This window comes from Equus przewalskii, chromosome 27 (assembly GCF_037783145.1).
Source record: "Equus przewalskii isolate Varuska chromosome 27, EquPr2, whole genome shotgun sequence".
Lineage (NCBI taxonomy): Eukaryota > Metazoa > Chordata > Mammalia > Perissodactyla > Equidae > Equus > Equus przewalskii.
This window is the reverse complement of record NC_091857.1, coordinates 32,620,163-32,643,233: the sequence shown is the minus strand read 5'-3', so window position 1 is coordinate 32,643,233 and position 23,071 is coordinate 32,620,163. Positions and strand designations below refer to the sequence as shown.

Sequence of the window (23,071 nt, the reverse complement as noted above, 5' to 3'; positions counted from 1 at the left end):
GGGCCAGCCCCTTATGTAGGTCTTAAATTTCATTCCACAATGTTTTGTACTTTTCACTGTGTTGAAGTCCTTGCATATTTTATTTACTTCCAAGTATTTGATTGTTTTATGCTATTTTAAATTATTTTTTAACAATTTCATATTGTTTTTGTTGTTGTTGATATACACAACTACAATTGATTTCTGAATACTTATCCAGCAACCTTTGAATACATATTACTTGTTCTTTATTAATTCTAAATTTGCATATTTTTCTGGACTTTCTATATATTTAACATTGTCATCTATAGAAAAGTTTTATTCCTTCCTTTCTATCCCTTATAATTTCTTTTTCTGGCCTTACTGCACTGTTTACTTCCTCAAGAATAATGGTGAGTAGTTGATATTCTCATCTCATTCTCACTCTTGGGGGAAGCTATTAATAATTCACCATTAGGAATGATGGTTGCTGTTTTTTGTAAATACTCTATCATTAATATGCCCTTCTACTAATGGTTTTGTAAATGTTCCCTTTTCCCTAAACCACAAAAGGCTGTTGTGATTATCAACGTTTTTTCTGTACCCATGAAAATAACCATGAGAGCTTTCTTTTTTAACATCAATGTGATGAATAACATTGGTTTTTGAATATTAAAACTACTCCTGCCATCTTGAAGCACAATCCACTTGGTTTTAATACGTCACTAGATGGTATTTACTATTATTTTAATTAAGATTTTTACATCTTGAGCCTGGGAAATTGACATAAATTTCCTTTCTTGTAACATACTCATGAGGTCACTCACTACCAGTTATGTGGCCTCATAAAACCTTTAAAGGGTTTAAGAAGGTGTCACTTGGGGGGCTGGCCCAATGGGGTAGCGGTTAAGTTTGTGTGCTCCACTTTTGCGGGCTCCACTGTTGCGGCCTGGGGTTTGCCAGTTTGGATCCCAGGCACGAACCTAGGCACCACTTATCAAGCCATCTATGGCAGGCGTCCCACATATAAAATAGGGTAAGATGGGCACAGATGTTAGCTTAAGGCCAATCTTCCTTAGCAAAAAGAGAATTGGCAGTGGATATTATCACAGGGCTAATCTTGGTAAAAAAAAGAAAAAGTGCCACTTCTTCCTTAAATGTCTGAATTTAATATGTGGGAAGTTTTCTAAAAATTGATTCAATTTCAAAGGAATGTGTCCATATCATCTAAAATGGTGAAATATTGTTGATGCTATCCCTTTGATGTTTTTGTCTGTAAATGTGTAGTAATATCCTCCCCCCCTTTTTATTTCTGATATTGATGATTTCTGTTCTCTCCTTTTTCCCCTTAATCTTGCCAGATGCTTATACGCTTTATTAATCTTATCAAAGAATAAACTTGGGGCTTTCTGATGGTGTCAAGTATCAATTTATTGTCTCTCAACTCCAAATCCAGTTGTCTTTGCTCAGTTTTATAATACTGGAGCTTCATCCTGTAAACATTTATCCTTTGCTAGCCTCAGGAATGTTAAACTGGGTTAACAGGGCAATGAACCTACCAGGTGATAGCAGCAAGACACTCATTCTTCAAGTTTTGGTACTGCATTGTTATGTGGCTGGAGCAAAGTGGACCTCCAGCTGTGCCTTCAGGCCATGCTCTGCCCTCCAGCAAGAGACCAGTTCCAGTGCCCAGATCCTTGGGCAAAGACAGGCCTCCTCTACAAACCAGTTCTAGCCCAGTCATACCCTCCAGCAACAGTAGGCCATGTCTACACTCCAGCACTGGCCAGGCTTCTGGCAAGTTTCTTGCTATGGCAGGTAGCTTGTTCCTGTTTGTGCCATGACCTCTACAAAGAGATGGGAATCTCTGACTTGGAGGTAGGGAGACCTTCTCCTAGTTCCTTTATTGTCCACTCTTTCTCAACCCAGAGGTAATAGCTGTACTTCTGTACCTGCTAGTTCTGGATACCGACTGTCTTCTTGTACCCTTTTAGTAATCACCTGCTATTATTCTAGTTAATTCCTCATGCTAAATTATCCCTGTTCAAATAACAGGGATATCTTCTGTCTCAGGACTGAACTCTGAAAGATATATTTATTTTCTCTATTGTTGTGTGTTTCCTCATTTGCTGATTTTGCTCTTATCTTTATTATGTCCTTCCTTCCACTTTGTTTTATTTGTTGTTTACTTGAGGAGAGGGCCTATGGCCTTTATCACAAATATTTATATGACGTTTGCATTCCACTCCATAATATACGCTCATTAGGACAACTGTTTGTGCTTCCTAAATTTACAGTAAAATTGACGGTCATGTTTATTCTATGACTTCTAACCACTCTTAAAAGGTATGAGTATTAAGTTCCCATCTAAGCACAAAGTTTCAGGATTTTATGATTATGCAAAAAATGTTGATACTGACAAAGCAGGAACTTCCTCTCTTCTCTTTGAATCTCAGAAATACTTCATCAGTAAAGACAGGGGAGACTATACTTCTACTCATGAGGGAGAAGAATGCAATTCCCAGGATGGGAGAAGACGGTTAACTTGTTTTCTGTGCAAGCCTCTCACCTACCCATCCTTAAAATTCTATAATGTAAAAACATCCACAAGATAGAAAAAAATTCATCTTAGAAAACATTATGGAAGTATTTCCAAAAGAAACTGTAAGAAGTCAATAATTTAAATAGATAACATACCTGTACTCATTAGTATAGTCAAAATCCTGTTTATTATGAGTTGGCTTTAGGAAATTACACTCTATAATTCCCACTACTCCAACACCCATGTTGTTTGCCTGGAAAATAAAATGAAACTGGCATTTTAAAAGCATAAGACATGATGTTCAGAATAATTACCCTTCCACAAAGATTTACAATTTATATGAAACATCTTCCATATTTTATCTCATATGATTCTCATAAAATTTAGATTGAAAAAGTATCTAGTAGGTAATTTACTTTTCTGGAAATTAATGGTTAACTATATTAAAGCCTTCCTCCAAAACCACTTCCACTGTTGTCAAGAATTCATTTAGCAGGGCCAGCCCCGTGGCTAAGTGGTTAGGTTCGAGCGCTCTGCTTCAGCAGCCCAGGGTTTCACTGGTTCGAATCCTGAGCGCAGACAGGGTACCACTCATCAAGCCATGCTGAGGCGGCATCCCACATGCCACAACTAGAAGCACCCACAACTAAAAATACACAACTATGTGCCAGGGGGCTTTGGGGAGAAAAAGGAAAAATAAAATCTTTAGGGAAAAAAACAAATTCATTTCGACAAGCATTAGCATCCCTAATTTTATACAACGGAGCAAAGACCACTGCTACTGGGATGCAACTTCTTAGATAGCAGAAACTACAACTAACTCATTTCTGTCTCCACAGTGCCTAGCAACGGCTCTGGCACATAATATTCTATAAGTTTGCTAGATAAAAATTAAAGTCATTTACCCAAAGTTACACATCCAGTTGCTAATGCTGATGAAATAAAAACCTAGGTTAGTTGAATTGAGGTTATTTTTAAACACTGCTAGCTAAAATATTGACCTCAAAGTTTGAGTCACATTCTCATCATCTACATGTGATTAACAAGTGTATTTTGTTCACAATTGCAGCTTATTTCTGAATCTACATACAAAAAGTGAATATGTAACTTTTAAATGAAAATTTTCATAAATACAGCTATAGATAAAACCATGCAAATCTAATCACAATCCTACTCTATTAAAAACTGTCAGCGGTTCCACATCTCACACCATTTGTAAACCACAGTGTCCTTCAATCTGAAGTTCTTGTGCACCTTCTTTGCAGCCTCCTCTTTCTGTTTCTCTTTCATTACTCTGTTACTCACTTATCGTCTGGTCCAGGCATAGCAAATTACTCCCTTAATGATGTCATATTCTTGGAAGTCTTTCTCTTCCTTTGCCGATATTCTTTTCTCTGCCTGGAAAATCCTTGCCAGACTTTCGAGAACACTATAATAAACTGAGACTTATCTTAATCACCACTTTCTCCAAGAAGCATTTTCTGATGCTCCAAGGATGTATCACATCCCCCTCACTGAGGGCATGCTCTCTCTCTTATCATCTTTTTATGTTGAGTGTCTAGCATGGCAAATCGTACCAGGTATCTGACACCTATAAAATAAATATTTCTGGAATCCACAGAATGCAAATACTAGGCCCAGTCCATCATCTGGTTAAAGAAAACACTAAAAGTTGGTTGTAAAAGCCTATTTTTCAAAAGGTCAACCTTAACCAGAAATTATACACAATGCAAATTTAACAAGGTTTGAGAAATGGACTATGTATCTGACCTAAGTCAGATTAATAAGGAATAAAATAAAATAATAATTTACATTCTGTAGCAGATACATTATTTCTTTTGAATCCCAAAGCACTTGAGAAACAAGGCTTATTACCAAAAATGCACTTCCAATTACCAATGAAATTCAGTAACTTTAATTATAAAATATTTCTGGTGAAAATTACTATTCCAGTTATAAATGAAAATTAACATTTTAAATAAAAGTTACTGATACCTCATATCATGGTTGCCAGACATTTTGTTTTATTTTTTGACTAAACTTAGTGTTACGAAGAATTCAACAAAGCTCATTTACCTCTGCAAAAATGCTATATTCTGAGCTCATTCCATGTAAAATATGTAATACAGTTACAACACCTGTTGAATAATATTCAAGATAAACCCACACTATTATACTGTATAGAGCTCACATCATCCTACAAAAAATTTAAAATGAAATAAGATGAAAAGAAAATTAAAACCATAGAATTAAAAACCAAAATCTGCCTAGACTTAAAACCTTTAACAAAGGTGATTTTCAGAATTTGTACCACTGAATTCTTAACCATACACACCCCAAAATAACCTATCTGTGAAAACATGTAAAGGATAAACAGATTGACAGAGTGGGCAATGTTCACCATCCTAAACTGAATTCTCTAACAAGGGAAGTGGTTCAGGAGGAAGGCTCCAATATACTTAAGGAACTACTCCAAAAAAGTCAATGGCCTATGAGATACTGTTTTTCAGGCTACTGAGTCCGCACTAATTAAAAACAACCAATTTCACTCCAGCATAAAATAATCAGAGATCCATATCCAAATGCAGTCAAAAGATTTCCATCTGTACCTGATATCCATACTCACTATTGGGTCCAGGCCAAGTTACTTAACTAATTATTAGCCCCAATTTCCTTATTTGTAAAACAGAGATAAAATATTCTATCCCCGCCTCATAAGATTATTTAGGACCAAATGAGAAATTAATATAAAAGTATTCTAAGTTCAAGTGCTATACCACCAACATTTAAAAGTCATTAGGCAAAAAGCACATTATTTCACGTCTGACCCAAAAGCAAGTTATTCTAACTTTTATAAAAGATATAGACATTTGCAGATATGAAGCTTACCCTTAACTGACATCCAACTTTTTCATAAGCTTTGATAAGCCTATTTCTGTGATACATCATTATCCCATAATGATCTTTATTTCTGCAGTTGAATCCAAAAGTAATTCTCACCGTTTTAGTCTTAAGTGTTAAGGAAAATTCTGAACATACCACCTCACTCCCTTCAAATCATCCTTTCTATTTCATTATTTATTTGAGTCCAAAAGTGCATAAAAAAGGGCAAAGTTGGAGAGGATTAGAATGTGTATCAGGATAAAAGGAGAAAGGGGGAAGGGAAATACCCTTGACTGACATAGCTCTATATGGCATCCTAAGAAGGAAAATAAAGGATACTAAAAATTTTGGTCGGTAAACATCACGTTCGATATAGGCAAGACTCTTCGACACGAGCTGTGTCTTCACTTTCTGTCCTCGTAAGACGATCTGCATTCTTGGCTTCAGATATAATATACTGCAGTAAGCCTGCAAAGACACACAGCAATATCCGTCCTTCCCAAATAACTACCCACATTTCTTCACCATCACTTACACGTCTTTAAAAAGAAAGCTGCCACCACCTTGCTTTGATAAAAGACCCACTAACTCTTCAAAATAATAATAATACAGACTACAATCCTGTATTAGTTAATGTGACTAATTTTCATTAAAAATAAACTCAGTATACTCTAGCCAGTAAAAATGATTTGCAGAAAACAATCTATTGATCTATATAGATGTTAATACGTTAAGTGAAAAAAGCTACAAAACAGCATATATGGTATAATCTCATTTTAATTTCTTTTTAAAGTGTATGTATGTACAAAAAGATCTATATTTCCTGATTCTTCTGTCAAGTACATATATTACTATTATAATTTAAAAAGCACCAAGAAATTTTATTTAGCCAAAAATAACAAGCAAAATCTAATTTAACAAAGGGAATTAAGTTTGAAAAGGAAAAAATTGTAAATACGAACACTCAAACAGGGAAAACAAAAACAGTACTTTTTCAAAACTGACCTGTAACAATAAGCAGTCATCTAAACGTGTTTTCAATTCTTAACGCACGAAAGTTTAGAGAGTTTAGAATCTTGACCAAATTTTACATCCTAAACATGTTAAAATATGCTCTTCTGTGCCTGCCTCCAAACTATCAGAAACTCTGAAGGAAATGAATTGAGTAACTCAAGGAAGACAGATGAAAAGTGCAACACAAAATTAAAATTTGAACATTTCTCTTACTTTTTTTTCTGACTCTTGATTTCAAAATTAGTGGTGTTCTGTTGTTTATAAAATTCATTAATGATATTTTAAAACATTTTACTTGATGGTATACTAAAACCACACCATCTGCTCTGGCTGCTTCGACCTGTTTCACACTTGAGCAAGCCTTTCTTAACAACTAGGACCTACTTCAACAACACACTGGGGTATATCAAGGAATAGTAATATCTGCCATTGTAATTGCTAGGATCTCAGAAAAAGTTACATAGTAAACCTGTAAATGTCAGATGTGTCCTCAGCTTGGGGTTATGGAATAACTTTAGCACAAAAAATAAAGGGAAAAGTTAGTATTATAAGTCCTATTATAGTGACTAAGAAACTTAATATTATTATATCAACACTGTTATATTGAGATATTAATTTCTTCAATCCTAAAAACATACCCATGTCTAAGGTCAAATCTCAGAGATATTTAGCACAAAATTATATTAATGTACATTAACTGTAGTCTATACATAATTTCTTGCTTTAGGATGTCATTTAAAGGGTGTGTGTGTGTGTATTCTCGAATATTTTAAATTAAAAAAAAAAGAGACACTGAATTTGGTATTTTCTGATAGAATTAACCAATAGGGCCATCACAGAATACACTGATTCTAGTATTCCTAATTCAAATAATCTAATCACACAGTGAAAGAACTACAAGCACCGTTAAACCTGATGATTTTGCAATGAAAAAAACTGCTTCCTGGGGCCAGCCTGGTGGCGTAGTGGTTAAGTTCATGTGCTTGGTTGGCTTCGGCAGCCCAGGGTTCGTGGGTTCAGATCCCAGGCACAGACTTACAATCCCACTCATCAAGCCATGCTGTAGTGGTGTCCCACAAATAAGACAGAGGAAGATGGACACACGTTAGCTCAGGGACAATCTTCCTCACCAAAAAACACCCAAAACCCTCCCCCTGTTTCTAAGCAAACAAAATAACCAGTGTGCCCATGAAAGGTTACACAAGTTTAGTAAGTTCATGTCTGAGATGCTGTCACCTAGAGATCGCTGGCAGCATTTATAACACAAGTGGATAACATAATCTCCATTATTTGATGATTTTCTCATTTCCAAGAAGAGAGGTGAGTACATACCCTCAGGGAATAGTCACTCTCAGGGGCAATTTGGTCCATCCTTTCTTGCTTCTTATAACCTTTCTTCCCAGTTGTGTCATCTAAATCTTCTGGAATTCTGATGTCATATTTATCCTTATCAAAATCAAACTCTGTTGTACTTTTGTAGCTGTAAAAATAATTTTTTGAAGGAGCTAAATTTTACTTTACAGAAAGATAAGCAAGCAAATACTATTAGCTAACAAAATGAAACAAAACACCTACATATGGTGGGCATCACGGTAGTGGGGGGGAGAACAAAAGCAAGGAAAACAAAGGAAAGAAAAGGAATCCAGAAAAATGCAGAAAAATTGTATTTGCTTACATCTTGCTGGTGGGAATATCAAATGGTAGAGCCACTATGAAAAACATTCTGGCAGTTTCTTAAAAAACTAAACATGCAACTACCATATGATCCAGCAATCTACTCCTGGGCACTTATCCTAGAAAAATGAAGACTATATTTCCACAGAAACCTGTATACAAATATTTATAGACCTGTAATCCAAAAACTGTAAACAACCCAGATGTCCTTTAACCAGTGAATGGTTAAACACACTGTGCTCCATCCATACAATGCAATACCACTCAGCAAGAAAAAGGAAGCAAACTACTGACACATGCAAGAACCTGGATGAATATCCAGAAAATTACGTTGAATGAAAAAAAGTCAATCTCAAAAGGTTTCACACTGTGTGATTGATTCCATTTATATAACATTCTTGAAATGACAAAGTAACAGAAATGGAGGACATGCTAGAAGTTGCCACAGATTAAGGAGGGAGGAGTGGGTGCGTGCATAAAAAGGCAACGGGAGGGATCCTGGTGATTTCAATGTCTGTAATGTCTAGCTAGATTGTATCAATGTCAATGACAATTTGATAATGTCAACAGAAAAAAAAGGGAATATAGAGAGGCCAGAAAAGCATAAAATTTAAAGTATTTTAGGCTTACCATTATTTGTACTTTATTTCTATGGTTCAGTATGTTCTAGGATCTCTTAATATTACAAATTCACTCTAAATTTTAAAACTTTTATTAGCGAAGGATTTTATCCTTATAAGGATAAAGGATTACAAATTTTAGTAAAATGGAAATCTCATCTATATTACTTTTCTCATTGGATGTTAAGTCATGCTTAGCTTTAAGTAATGGACCAAATGGACAAAGATTTCTCTTTCTAACTTACATGACTAGGACTAAGCTGAGCTTTTGTCTTCTTTCATTTTTTGAGGAGAGGGGTGGAATAACAAACAGTACAACAGAGTACTATGAAGACTGAATGGCAGGGTTAGGAAATTTATTTTTAGTAATACGAAATTATCTCAGATTGAAGCCAAAAGGGCCTCAATAAAATACCCTTGGAAAAGACAAATCATTAACTATGCCAAAAAATGAGTACCTTCCGATGTATTTCTACTCTGTGTAACAATGAATAAATGTAATGAAACCATTCCTGCACGTGTACTTTACTTCTCAAATGGTTAACAACTAGCTGAGGTCTACACTTACCTTCTAAGATTCCAAATGATGATCCTTGTCCCCTTCTTACCCATAATAGCATCAAGTTCTGCCAGTAATTTCTGTTCCGTAGTAAACAGAGAATGTTCCAGAATTGCAGAAAGGCTTGCTTTTGATTCTGCTAAATTAATCATTTGTCGTATATCCCAAGTTAAAGACTTAAACCAACAACACATTTTTCACAATTGTAATATGGAAACCAACTCAAATTTAAATTAACAGAAAAACTATTTCCTAAACTATTTTCTCAGTTTTAAAATGGCAGTTTGATTTCAAATGAACACCAAGAAGAATAAAGTGTGAGCAAGTTTATTTTTATTCCTAATTTAATGGTTTCCAAATTTGAATGTATTTATACAGAAGGTGTTTTCCTACAGATATCTTGCTTTTCATGGTAATTAGTGAAATTTTCAGACCAGACCACAAGTCTTATTAGATCACAATAAAACTGAAATAAAAAGGAGAGCTATGGAAAGCTTAACATAAAATGCAACCACCTTATGTTAAAGATTTCCATAGCACAATTCTGACAGAGAATAGAAAAGACAAACACACAGCCTCAGATGTAGGGTAGAGGCAATGGATTGCAACAAGAGCTAGCATGGAAGGTGTGATTAAAAAACAAGAATCTGGAGGAAGGCAAAAGGATAGAATGGTTCAGAATATTTCTTTAGAGTTTCTACATAGTTTCTATTTCAAAATCAAAAGGATATGGTGTTTGTTGAAGGCCACTATTGGGACAACAACATGTTCTGCTTTTATGACTTCCAAGTAGGTCTGAGACAAGAAGCCCACGCTCATGCTTTCTCCATTTTTGGTAAAAACAATTGCATCTTTACCCAAACGCATAGAACCTGACTTGAAGCCATTCCCATACAATCCAACTGGGACATGACCATTCATGGTGACTTTATCACTGAAGCCAAAGCTAAAAAGAAAAGAAAGATTTAAAAAATAAATACATATAATATTCATTTTTTAAATTCAGAAACTATCATACCAAGTAAAAAGCATGGGTTTATATGCAGGCCTCCACTTTCCTAGCTGTATAATCTTGGGCAAATTACTTTTAATCTATGTCGATGCATTTCCCCATCTCTGAAATGAAGGAAACCAAATCTACATCACAGTAGTGTTTAAGGATTACACATACTAAAACAGGAGCTCACTGCCTGGCACATCCTGGCTAAACAGGTGAGTTATAATTTGGGCTGCGGGAACCTAGAGATTCTACCCCATGGAATCTCTTCCTCTAAGTCTGAATGATTCTCTTGTTCTCAGCAAGCCTACTGTAGTATGATTACTGATGGGTTCAACCTGACTTTCTGGCAGTATAAGCAGTATTTGAGGAACAGTAGAAAGCCCTCTGCTAGCAAATTCTCCCTCTACCCCATATCTGGTATTATGTATCCTAGTTTCCATTTCAAACACATTTGGCCTCATACTAACATCCTATTCTGCGATCCTAGAGCCCAAGACCCTGTGACTATTTTATGCTGTTTCCTCATCCTCTGAATCCCTTTCAAATTAACCCCCGACACACAAAGTGGTAAGTTTTACTGGAAATACTGATTAAAACTAATTTACGCTACATTATAAATAACTGCTATCAATGTGCTACAACTCCTTTAGGAACAGTGGCATTTTAGGTAGGTCAGACATGGGGAGAGGGTGATGAGAATGGTAGGGATTGCCTAAGAATCAAATAGTAGTTGAAAACGATGGAAGACTTAGAAATAGAGCACTGTAGGTACAGCGTTTCATGTTTAAGAAACAAAAGCTACATGCAGTAAGTATGATGCAGGAAACCCTTGAGTTGAGTGAAAGCAATGATTTCAAGTTTGACACTTTTACATACCTTAGCATTTTATGTAATTTATCTGAAGTCATACCATTCCCATTATCAGTGAACGTCAAACATATATGGTCATTTATCACTGTTTTGTCAATCCATATCTGTTTAGCATTCACATCAGGATCATAAGCATTATCTGAGAAACAAAGTTTTGAGAATTTTGATTTGCATTTTAAAGAAAAGCAATTAGTTCACAACAATCCTTTAACAAGCAACAGAGTAACATATTTCAAGGAAATTTAAAAAGTTGAAATGTTTAAGAACTCCTAGAATCTGAAAACATGAAACTAAACTGTGTCCTGCTATATATCATTCATTGACTATTACAGAATTAACTCTTTCCAAAGCTCTCCATTCTTTACATAGAGAGCAAAGACTGGTACCCACTACACTGAAAAAGTGTAAAGCAAGAAGAATTACTGTACTACCGAGATGATCAAGACAGGAAAGTCGTCTTCTGCCCAAAGAACTAGCCTGGCTATCAAAGAATATTACTGAGAGCTGAGTGTCAACTAGCACTATGAGCCGGCATGGAAAGAACACAATGTGGTTACTGACTAAATGAGAAAGCAGTATCATTTTCTGCTAAGTTACACACAAGGATGAAGGTTTACTTTCTACATAGTTCTTCAAATTGCGGCCCCTTCAATCTAACCTAAGTTTCCAGTGACTTTTACACTTTTATACTTCTGTGATCTCTCCCCGTTTTAACATCCTTGTTTAGCATCCTTGTTTCTCTCAAAATATGTAAGTATGAAGGAATACATGAAAGAAAAATGAAGATTTTCAACAGTAGTAGTAATAAAATCAACTTGTGAATATCCATCTGAATATCCTTAACTGACTGAAAATACCTGAGATATATTTGAAGTCTTTATAAAAATGGTTCTCAAACTATCTTTCCATAAGGCAGCCTACAGTTCAACTCAAATAACCTTTCTTAATCAACCACTTCAGGCAAGACTGTTTCATAAAAAACTTAAAATCTGATACACCACAATGAGCAAGCACTACGACTTTCAGTTGCTCTAACCCAAAGCTAGAGAATCATTCCATGTGAATGAACAATCCCAGGTTGGGTACCTCTCCCCTGGGTTGCCACAAAAAAAGAATAATCGTGAATAGCTGCAATGCTATAGCACATCCATTCCAGAGTTTAAAAAAACCTACCTGAATAGCACGTTAGCTGGGAGACTTTGGAAAATCTATACCAAAGAAAAGAAGGATGCTCACAAATTCCTTTTTTCTTTTTCTTGAACATCTAAGATAGAACCCTTTTTTGATAAAGAATCTGAAGTATATCTAAGAATTCCTAAGAATATAATTTTCCTTTATTATGTTTCTAAAATATATGCTTAAATACAAAAAATTCATGTGCATTAATTTTCCCCAGAAAAATAAAATCATGACCCATAATGTAAATCTGATCACAACTTCGCCTCTTTTATCACGTTAAGACATTATTAAAATACAATCCTATACCTTGATCATTCAGCCTATTGGAGGAAACAAGAATTTATATAATCACAAAACTAACAAAACATTAATCTTTCTACTAAGACCAGAAAAATGAATCCACTCTATGTTAGACATACTTTCCAACTATTAAAAAACATAATTTTCATTTTTTGCAATAGACATTTCTTTTATAATCAGAATAAAAACACTTTCAACATAAATGCTTTATGAACTTAGCAAATTAAAATACTTTGATAGCAGTACAGGGAAGGTTGAACAGTGATTAATTTGACATCCATTTGAATAGTTGTTATGCTAGGTAACCTTTACCAACAATGTTATCATTCAAGATACATGTTTTTTAAAAAGCATATTTACATACTATATTTCACTGAAAAGTTTTTTACAAATTTAATTGCAAGCAAGAGATTACATATGAAATGTCAATTTTACATACCTATTAATTCAGCAACTGCACTGAATGGCCAAGTGTGACTGGTGGAATTTGTATGTAAAAACTTGGGGCACAGCTGCAACACACCAATGATTCATGTAAATTAATTCAGGTTTTACTTTTAAGAACAGAAACCAATATAATTTTCTATCCCTGTGTGAAACAACACTGAAACCAAGCAAAAATAACTTAGCTGCTTGCTTCAGGATACACCCGGAAGATAAGGCTGTGAATCAATTAAATAGTTTACTCAAGACTTGCTTCAAAACTCTTGCCTCCTTATGTCCACCAATCCAAAGCCATATCATAAACTGCCCAATCACAAAGTTACCAGCCTTGCAAGATCTACCTCAAAATTACCCAGGCAAGGCCCTAAAATCCAGAAACATCATTTCCTAATATCCCTACTGTGAGACACCCTAAGACTTTGTCAAGATGGTGCTTCCTCCTTAGTGCATTAGGTTTAATAAACTTAGCTTCGCTTATTAATCAACAGGCTTTTCTGGTGGTCTCTCAATACTTGACACTTTTTTATATTATTTATTGCAAGTTCATTATAGTTGAACTTCCGGCAGTAGCGTAGTATACACCTACAAATCCTTCAAATAATGTCAAATAATAGTTCAAATGCAACGAATCTTCTTGATTTCTAAGGAATTTTTATGTCTGATTCTACAGTAATATAGTATGGAAGAACATGCCAATCAACCTTATGGTATAGGGAATTCTCTAAATTCCTGAGTAACGTATATATCAAATGTATAAAAATGTACAAATGGTTTTAAAAGGCCAAGGCTTGAAAATTTCAACATGCAGAGAATTTCCATGTAATGAGGATTTTTTGTATTCATTTTGAACAGATTCTCTCATATTTAAGAAAAAAAAGAGGGAGCACTTTAAGTGTTTCATGTTAAGAGCCCTAGAAATGTGATTCAATTATAAATGTTTGTAGTGCTAAGCTGCTGCCACAAGGTGCCAGAAAGGTCTACTTTTCCTCTGCTCACACTAGATTTTAGACAATCCCCAAGCATTTCTTCACCATTAGGCTGAAGTACACATCTGAGAAATGGGATCCTGTAGAAAGGTCTTCCAACTGGAGTGTATGTAATTCAGACCTTCTGTGGCATACACCATGTAACATGGCATACATTCATGTAATATGGTGTATAAATTAATTCAGACTTTCTAAAGCATACACTACAAAGAGTCTTTAGTGAAAATGAATTTCCACATCTTTATCTTGCACGAGAAGCTTTTTCTCTAATTAATCTGAGAATGTGCCAGCAGTCAGCCATCGGGAAAATCTTCCTGTCCCAACCTCTCCTCTTGCACAATAGTCATTCTACCATTTATAAAAAGAATGGTGTACTCCTCATTCATTCTAAATCTTACCATGGGGGCATGACCTGGGGGTGAAAAATTTCTGGCTACCAATGGAGAAAATGATTAAGCAACCACCATAAACCCTTAGCGTTTCTGTCTCTGTTCTATTTTATGCATTTCTGTCAGGCGTGAAGTCTAGAGTTAAAAATGGGGTATCTTGGTCCACACTGCAACACTTTTGATTTTAGCTGTATGGCCTAGTGTGACAGTGGAAATGTCAATTTTCATTTCATGACTTCATGCTGTACACTGACTACAGATTGACATGGTACGCGTTGTTCTTTCTTCAGTATGAGTCCCGTGAGCACAAAGCAAAGAAGGCATCAGCAAGAAATAATGAATGCTACACAGTGGCTTTCCAGGTATTTAAATATAAGCAATTATTTTCAGCTATTCTCAATACTAATCTCTAGAACATGCCATTAGCTGGAAAGAAAAACATCCCTGAACAGCCAAAGCAGTGTAACACACACACACTAGAAACAGACAAAACTATGGAGTATATTTAACTAGCTGTGTGATCCTGGGCAAGAAGCTCAACCTCTGTGCCTCGAGTTTTGTCATCTGTAAAAATGAGGATGTTGATAGTATCAGCTTACCAGGTAAAGAGAATTAAATGACTTAATATTTGTAAATGCTTAGAAGAACACCTGGAACATAAAAAGCATTGTAAGAGTGCGTTAAAAAAAAAAAGCATTCCTTTAAAGGCAAACTGAATTCACATAAAAATAAGGAAAATCCTCAAGGGCCTCAAAAAGGAATTAAAAACAAAAATAAGATTTCAAAATAGGGATGCAGTGCGGATTAGAGTGGAGTGCTAAACTGGAACACGAAGGTTTCGGTTTTAATGGAGACTTGCAGGTAGCACATTTGGCAACAGAGAAGCATGAACTTGGAAGTAACTGCCCCCCATCCCCACCCCTCAAATAAAAAGAGTAGACGGAGTGGAGGGAATCTGCCTAAGAGGAAGTTTGTCTGTTTTTTGAACTCTAGGTCAGGGGAAAAAAAACGTCTAAAGTGAAGTTCTGTAAAAAGAGGCATGCCTTCACTTGGGTTAAGCGTTGCAGTTTACACAACCTGCAGAACCACATGGAGACAGAGCCTCGACCAGACAGCAGAGGATTCCCCTACATCATTATTTAGAGACTATTTGAGTACACAATCTAAAATAATATTTAAGGAGACAATCCAGCAGGAGAAAATGTTAGCAGACAAGACACAGCAGTATTAGATGCCCCGCCCCAGGACATTAAGTAAAAGTATTGCCCTGTAAAATTCGCATCCCTTTAAATATCTAGACATTTAAAAAGTAATTTCCCAAAAAAACACACATACAAAAATGAGATGCTATGAAGACCAGATTTTTTAAAGAATCAACAGAACTTTCAGAATTGACAAATAGCCACAATTTAAAAATCATTTAAATATAAAATTTTTTAAACATGGAAGCCTGAGCACATAGAGAGTGTTTGCCTCTGCTTCCTCCTGAAACTGCTCTACAATTAAGGGGGGGGGGGGGGAGCATAAACTGAGAAAAGAAAGAATCAGAGAAGTGATGGATAATAGGAGACACAAGTCAGTAGTTTGGAAAGTGGAAAGCACAGACTAGTGATAACTGATTTAATCACCTAGAAAGAGCTAAATCTGAAGCCTCCAGGAGATGGGGAACCCAACAAAAAGCAGGCCAGGAACCTTGACAGAACCCCAGAAAGGCTCAGGAATTACTTTCGTGCCTTTGGAATCAAAGGATTGTATGAAAACAAGATAGGCTGAAAATCTTTAAAAGAAGCAGTTGATCTTCCAGATCCTCCTTTAGCCCTGAGCAACCCTGCAACTACCCTAGGCAACCCTGTGTAAGACTGGAGGTCTACTCACTGGAGAAACTGATGATGTCAGGCTCAGGGACAACTGAAAACAGGTGGGTTAAAAAGCAAAACAGCACAAAGCCCAGAAATAAACCCTCTCATATACAGTGAAATGATTTCCCACAAGGATGTAATGACCATTCAACGGGGAAAAGACAGTCTTTTCAACAAATAGTGCTAGGAAAGGTGGGTATCCATATGCAAAAGCACGAAGTTGTACCCTTACCTTACACCATATACAAAAATTAACTCAAGGGGCCGCCCCCTGGACGAGTGGTTAAGTTTGCAGGCTCTGCTGCAGTGGCCCGGGGTTTCGCCGGTTCAAATCCTGGGCGCAGACATGGCACCGCTCATCAGCCATGCTGAGGCAGTGTCCCACATGCCACAACTAGAAGGACCCACAACTAAAAACACACAACTATGTACAGCGGGGTTTTGGGAGAAAAAGGAAAAATAAAATCTTAAAAATGGATCAAAGATCTAAACATAAGGGCTGAAACTATAAAACTCTTAGAAGAAAACGTAGGGGAAGAGTTTCATGACATTGGACTTGACGATTTATTGGATATGACATCAAAATCACAGGAGACAAAAGAAAAAATAAATAAATTGGACCTTATCAAAATTTAAAACTTGTGTACATCAAAGGACACAATTAACAAAGTGAAAAGGCAACATACGGGAGAAAACATCTGCAAATCAAGCACCTGATAAGGGGTTAATATCCACAATATATAAAGAACTACAACCCAATAACAACAACAAAAAAATCCAATTTAAAAATGGGCAAAGGACTTGAACAGATATTTCTCCAAAGATGGTATACAAATGTCCATGAAGCACATGAAAAGATGTGTGTCCATTAAGCACTAATCATTAGGGAAATGTTAATCAAAACCACAGTGAGATACCACCTCACACTCATTAGGACAGCTACTAGCAAAAAACACAAAAATTCCACAAGTACATTACAACAACAAAACCAGAAAATAACAAGTGTTGGGGAGGATGTAGACAAACTGGAAATCCTGTGCACTCTTTGAGGGAACCTAAAATGGTACAGCCACTATGGAAAACAGTATGAGAGTTCCTTCAAAAATAATTAAATATACAATTACCATATAATCCAGCAATTCCACTTCTTGGTATATACTGAAAAAAACTGAAAGCAGGGTCCCAAAGAGATATTGGTATATCCATGTTCATAGCAGCATTTTTATTCACAATAGCCAAAAGGTGGACGCAACCCAAATGTCCATTAATGAATGAATGCATAAATAAAATGTGGTATATTCATAAATGGACTATTATTCACACTTAAAAAGGAAGGGTAGGGGCTGGACCCATGGCTAGTGGTTAAGTTCATGTGCTCTGCTTCGGCAGCCTGGGGTTTCGTCGGTTTGGATCCTCGGCATGGACATGGCACCGCTCATCAAGCTATGCTAAGGTGGCGTCCCACATAGCACCAGAAGGACCTACAACTAGAATATACAACTATGTACTGGGGGGCTTTGGGGAGGGGAAGAAGAAGAAAAAAAAGACTGGCAACAGATGTTAGCTCAGGTGCCAATCTTTAAAAAAAAAAACAAAAATAAAAAAAAAAAGGAAGGAAATTCTGACATGCTACAACATAATATCCTGAGGATATTATGCTAAGTGAAATAAGCCAGTCACAAAAAGATAAATAGTGTACGAGCCCATTTATACGAGCTACCTGAAGTAGTCAAATGCACAGAAGTAGAATGGTGGTTGCTAGGGGCTGGGAGAAAGGGGAATGAAGAGCTATTTTTTTAATGGGTATACAGTTTTAGTTTTGCAAGATGAAGAGTTCTGGAGATTGGTTACACAACAAAGTGAATATATTTACTGAACTGTACCCTTAAAAGTGGTTAAGATGGTAAATTATACATTATATGTATTTTACCACAATAAACAAATACAAACTCAGCAAACTGAAAAATGGGATACTTCCATCTCCTTTCCCCTGTTGGGCTTCCAGAAGAGCAGCCAGGATTATATATACTATGGCAGGGGACTAGATGTAGAATTCCTCTCCGAAAAATGGAATGATTTCTAGAAGTTCTACTTAGTTCTTTTACAACTGTGCCAGATCTTTCTGGACAGCATCTTATTTTCATAGCTTTCACTTTTTAAAAATGACCGTTAAAAAAATTTTTAAGTTGGCCCCATGTCACAGTGGTCAAGTTCAGCATGTTCCGCTTTGGTGACCCAGGTCGCAGGTTCAGACCCCAGGCGCAGACCTACACCGTTGTCAGTCATGCTGTGGTGGCGACCCACGTAAAAGGTGGAAGAAGACTGGCACAGATGTTAGCTCAGGGCTAATCTTCACCAAGCAAAACAAAGAGGAAGATTGGCAACAGATGTTAGCTCAGGGTGAATTCCTCAGCAGAAAAAAAAAAATTTAAGTTATTTTAAACATTCTTATTATATAGTCTAACACTTCCATTCTTTAGGGTCTACAGATACTGCCAAAGGGTGCCCACAACAAAAGAGCTGGCTCCTTCCGATCTGATCACCCAACACTGAAGGCCGACAAAGGATTAGCTCTACTCATGTATGAACACCTTCTGGTCAACTTTTAGTGTCTCAGTTGGAAATGTAAGCAGAAGGCTAGCTACCTCCAGCCATTTGAGAATATGTAACATTAGAAATCTAAAACACACAGTAAAAGGAACATAAAGAAAATAGAGGCAATGCAGTGAGTAAAAGAAAACTTCAAAAATACTATGATTAATATGCCCAGTGATAAGAACAAATATTTTGTCCAGGAAGACCTTAAAAAGACATTCAGAGAATAAGACAGTATTTATAATAATGTAATATATGGTAAGAGAAAGGTAGGCGATCAAGTGGAGGAAATCTCCCTGAAAGAAAAAACAATGAGATGGGAAACAGGAGCCAAAGGGAACAGAAAAAGGGGGAGAAATTTGTCAAATAAATGAGAGAATCTTCCAGACATTAAGGACTTGAGTTTCTAGCCTAACTGCCCAATACAATGCATAGGATTCTATTAAAGAATAAAGCATGCCTTTAAAATTCTGAGAGACATTATCTCTAATCTAGAGTTACAAATCCAGCCAAATTATATCTAAAATGTGACCAGGCAAAATTATATGTAAAAAGCAAGCAATGATAGTATAAACAGTTCCAAGAAATGACCAAAAGTTTTTTCTTCCCATGCACTCTGTCCTTAGGAAGCTACACCTGTTTTTGGAAGGATGGATGGGCTCCACCACTACCAGTAACAACACTGGCAAATATTTAATGAATGCTTATGGCATGCACAGGACCATTAGATGTGTCTGCTTATTTAATTTTTATAACAACCCTTCGAGGAATGTCAGATTATTATTCCCATCCTTCAGATTGGAAACTCAGCCACAAGCATGCTAAGTAACTTGCCCAAGGTCACATGTCGAGTTGTCGGTCACAATTTGAATACCGGCAGGCAGGCTCCAGAGCCCACGCTCTCGGTCACAAGCTACTGTGCTTGCTAAGGGAGTGAACCCCAAAAGAGGAATATGTGGGATGGAGACACAACAAAAAAGGGAAGGAAATTTCCAGAAAAATAATAAAGGGAAGTCCCCAAATCACAACTGAGCCAACAAAACTGACAAAATATTGGGTGTGCTTGAACAACATCTGGAAAAAATTTCCCAGTTCCCTGAAAGTTTGGATGAAATAGTAATCAGTATGGAGAAAAACTAAGTAAGCAAGTAAACAAAATAGAAATCAATTATTAACTTCAGGGCAAACAAAAAGCTCTACCGCAAAGAAAACGCAGTCATAGCTGATGGGCTCACTTGTCAACAGTTGAAGAATGATAACAAATCATACGGTAATTCAACCAAAGAGATGTAAAGAATTGGAAGGATGGGAAGAGGTGAAAAGAGTGTGTGTGTGTGTGTGTGTGTCAGCTAAACCCACAGCAAGATTTCTGGAAAACAACAACAAAATGGTATCAGCATTTTACTTAGAAATATGGAGGCAAAAAGCAAAATTTTAAATAAGTTTTTGTTACTCTACATTCCATTCCGGAACCTCCTAAATGATTTTTTGAAATTTGCATACATTCTAGTTCACTCTTTGTGCATTAGGTTCCACAGCTTTGACAAATGCATAAACTCATTAATTCCTAGACCCTCTCCTAATGCAACCATTTGAGAGCTATACATAAACAAATGAGCATGGTTCATTTATGGAAACGGAAAAGTCCATTTCACATAATTTTCATATTACGAAATATTATTCTTTGATTTTTTCCAACCGTTTAGGAATCACTCTTAGCTCGTGGTCCATACAAAAACAGGTAGCAAACTGGATTTGGCCCATGAGCTGCAGTCTGCCAATTCCTGTCCCAGAGCAAAGAGACCAGTGGAGAGAGAGCCCAGAAGCTGCAGAGGGGAGACTTTTGTCAATGAGGTTCCAAACAGCCCATATTACCCACAAAAGAAAGATTTAGCACATGGACAGCTGCTTCACCCAGGGAGTCGGCAAACAACAATACCAGCGTCTTCAAGACTGTTTTGACCCTTATCTTCCCTCCCTTTTTAAGCTCAACATTCAAGGGCCAGAGACAGCAATATGGGAGGGGCCGCAGAAAGGAGAAGAGAATCCAAGCGCAGAAACAGAAAGAAATAGAAGAGTTCACTCCTTTTCCCCACTACAGGTTTCGGGGCCTCAATATGGCCCAATCTAGGGGGCGGAGGACTGCGGCGGGGCATTAAACGAAACAAAAAATTTTAAAACTAGACGAGGTCAGACTTTACAACCCCCGAGGCCAACTGGAAAGCGTTAGAATCGGCCCAGATTCACCCAGGTGTGGGCAAGAACAACTAGCGAAAACAACGTTTAAAGCCAGCGGTAAGAAAGAATCCAGCAGCTCTCTATATTCAAACTACTAAACACTATCTCATTCAATAGACCAGTTATGTAACCAAAGGACCTATGTTCAGAATATGTGAAGAACGCTTATAAATCAATAACGATTCCCCCCAAAAGAAAAAGAAAACAGAAGAACGGGCAAAGGATATGAATAGGCTTTTTTAAGTGAAATGTGAAAAACTTTCAACTTCGCAGTCAAGGAAATGCAAAGTAAGCCCAGATACCGTTTCACTCTCATCAGACAGGAAAAAACGTTCAAGTTCGACAGTACCAGGTGTTGGTAACAATCTGGCTAAATGAACGAAAGAAGTCACAGGGCAATGCACCATTTTTTAAGCACCGTTTGCACCACGACCATTTTAATGTTAAACGAAACCGGAGCAGCCATTCTTTGCCAACAGTCAACATGCTCAAGAGAGAAGGTATTTTTTTGCATAACAACACCAACTTTTTGAGGATAATCAGGTAGGGAGGGCACGCCCACATTGCAGGAAGTGAAATTCTAATTCATACTGTGTGACCGCTCCCTGCCAGTGGAGACTCCTAGATACCACAAATGCCCAAGGATTTCCAAAAACCCGAAACGCCCCGAAACAGACGTGACGAAGGAGCCAGAAGGGAGACAGGAGCGCGAGATGACCTAGTGATTTGGGCCCGAGGACGTCACCGGAGGGAAGCGGCAGGAATTTAAAGGAGTCAGGAAAACTCGTCCCGACTCGCTTCCCCGCAGCCCGCTGCCAGGAGGTCAAGGCCGCCCGGTATTTCTGGCCGCAGACGCCGCTCCCTCCCCCTCCGGGCCGCCCCGCGGGCCCGCAGGCCGGGAAGGGTCAGGGGCACCGCGGGCCGAGGGGCTCGCGCGCGGGCCGGCCGCCGAGGCCTCGCCCTCGGACGACAGCTGCGAGGCAGCCAGGAGCGAGCCAGGAGGAGGGGCCGCGGCCCCGGCCCGCCCCGAAGCCGCGGGGGCAAAACAGAAACCTAACGCGGAGGGAAGGGAACGCGGCCCGGCCCGGCCCTGCCCTGCCCGCCGCCGAGCCGCTCCGCCGCGCGCAGCGAGATGGCCGCCCCCTCCCCGAGCCCCGCCGCGGCCCCAGCCGCCGCGCCGGGCCGACGAGTCGCCACCGCCCACTGCCGGCCCCCCCTCGCTTGCCCGCCTGCCCGCCCTCCTGGGACACGGCCCGCTCCACCCCTCGCGGCTGCTCACCGCGCTGAGGCGGATCCCGCTGGGTGGTTGCGCCGCCATCTTGAGCGAGCTACAAAGCCAGGACCGGCCTCGGCCGCAACCCGACTGGGAGGTGGAGGCGAAGACTGTGAGGCCGCGCGGGGGGGTCCGCCCACTTCCGGGGCGTGGCGCGCGCTGGCCCCCGCCCACCCACTTCCGCCTCCAGGCGCAGTCGAATTGCAAGGCCAGGGAAGATGAATTTGCCGGGCTTGCGAAGGCGGGGAGAGCGGGAGAGCGGGGCTTGCGGCGCAGGGCCCTGTGAGGGAAGGGCGCCTGCGTGAGGCGCCGCGGGCGCGTACTGGTCCCCGCGTTACCCAGCTTGGGAGTTCGGAGTTTGAAGCCTGGCGCGATGGGCACTGGTGGTCCGCAGGGGTGCGCTCGAGGCGCTTGACCTGGCTGGAGGTGAATTGCGCTGAAAAAAGCCACCCCATGCCCACCAGTGTCAACGTGATTTGAAACCTTGTTAAGGAAATGCAGACACTAATTTGCACTTTCTGGATTTACCCTGAAAATTGTCATCCTTCGTCCTGATAAAAAGAGTCGTTTCTCGCGTGCACATTTCTTGAGTGCTTTCGCTCGTGCACACTTACTCAGTGTCGACTTTGAGCCAGTCATTGGGCTGAGCAAGATATAGAAATGAGTAAGTCAAGGGCTGTCAGACATT

General features: G+C 38.4%; 1 protein-coding gene across 2 annotated transcripts in view; it reads right to left on the bottom strand.

Annotated features, from left to right (window-relative positions):
- MORC3 (MORC family CW-type zinc finger 3) overlaps positions 1 to 22,672 on the bottom strand; it is a 36,220-nt gene extending 13,548 nt beyond the window's left edge. Inside the window, exons 1-9 of one of the 2 annotated variants that reach the window (XM_008519332.2) lie at positions 22,390 to 22,672; positions 13,039 to 13,111; positions 11,127 to 11,259; positions 9,982 to 10,196; positions 9,260 to 9,407; positions 7,730 to 7,877; positions 5,723 to 5,851; positions 5,390 to 5,509; positions 2,656 to 2,753 (exon numbers count right to left, since the gene is read on the bottom strand). In XM_008519332.2, coding sequence (XP_008517554.2) covers positions 2,656 to 2,753; positions 5,390 to 5,509; positions 5,723 to 5,851; positions 7,730 to 7,877; positions 9,260 to 9,407; positions 9,982 to 10,196; positions 11,127 to 11,259; positions 13,039 to 13,111; positions 22,390 to 22,428 — 1,103 coding nt within the window. In that variant the 5' untranslated portion in view covers positions 22,429 to 22,672. Of the gene's footprint in view, positions 1 to 2,655; positions 2,754 to 5,389; positions 5,510 to 5,722; positions 5,852 to 7,729; positions 7,878 to 9,259; positions 9,408 to 9,981; positions 10,197 to 11,126; positions 11,260 to 13,038; positions 13,112 to 21,828; positions 22,082 to 22,389 lie in introns of those variants that run through there. The other variant, XM_070597621.1, reaches the window with a different exon arrangement.
- Positions 22,673 to 23,071: the final 399 nt, after the last annotated feature.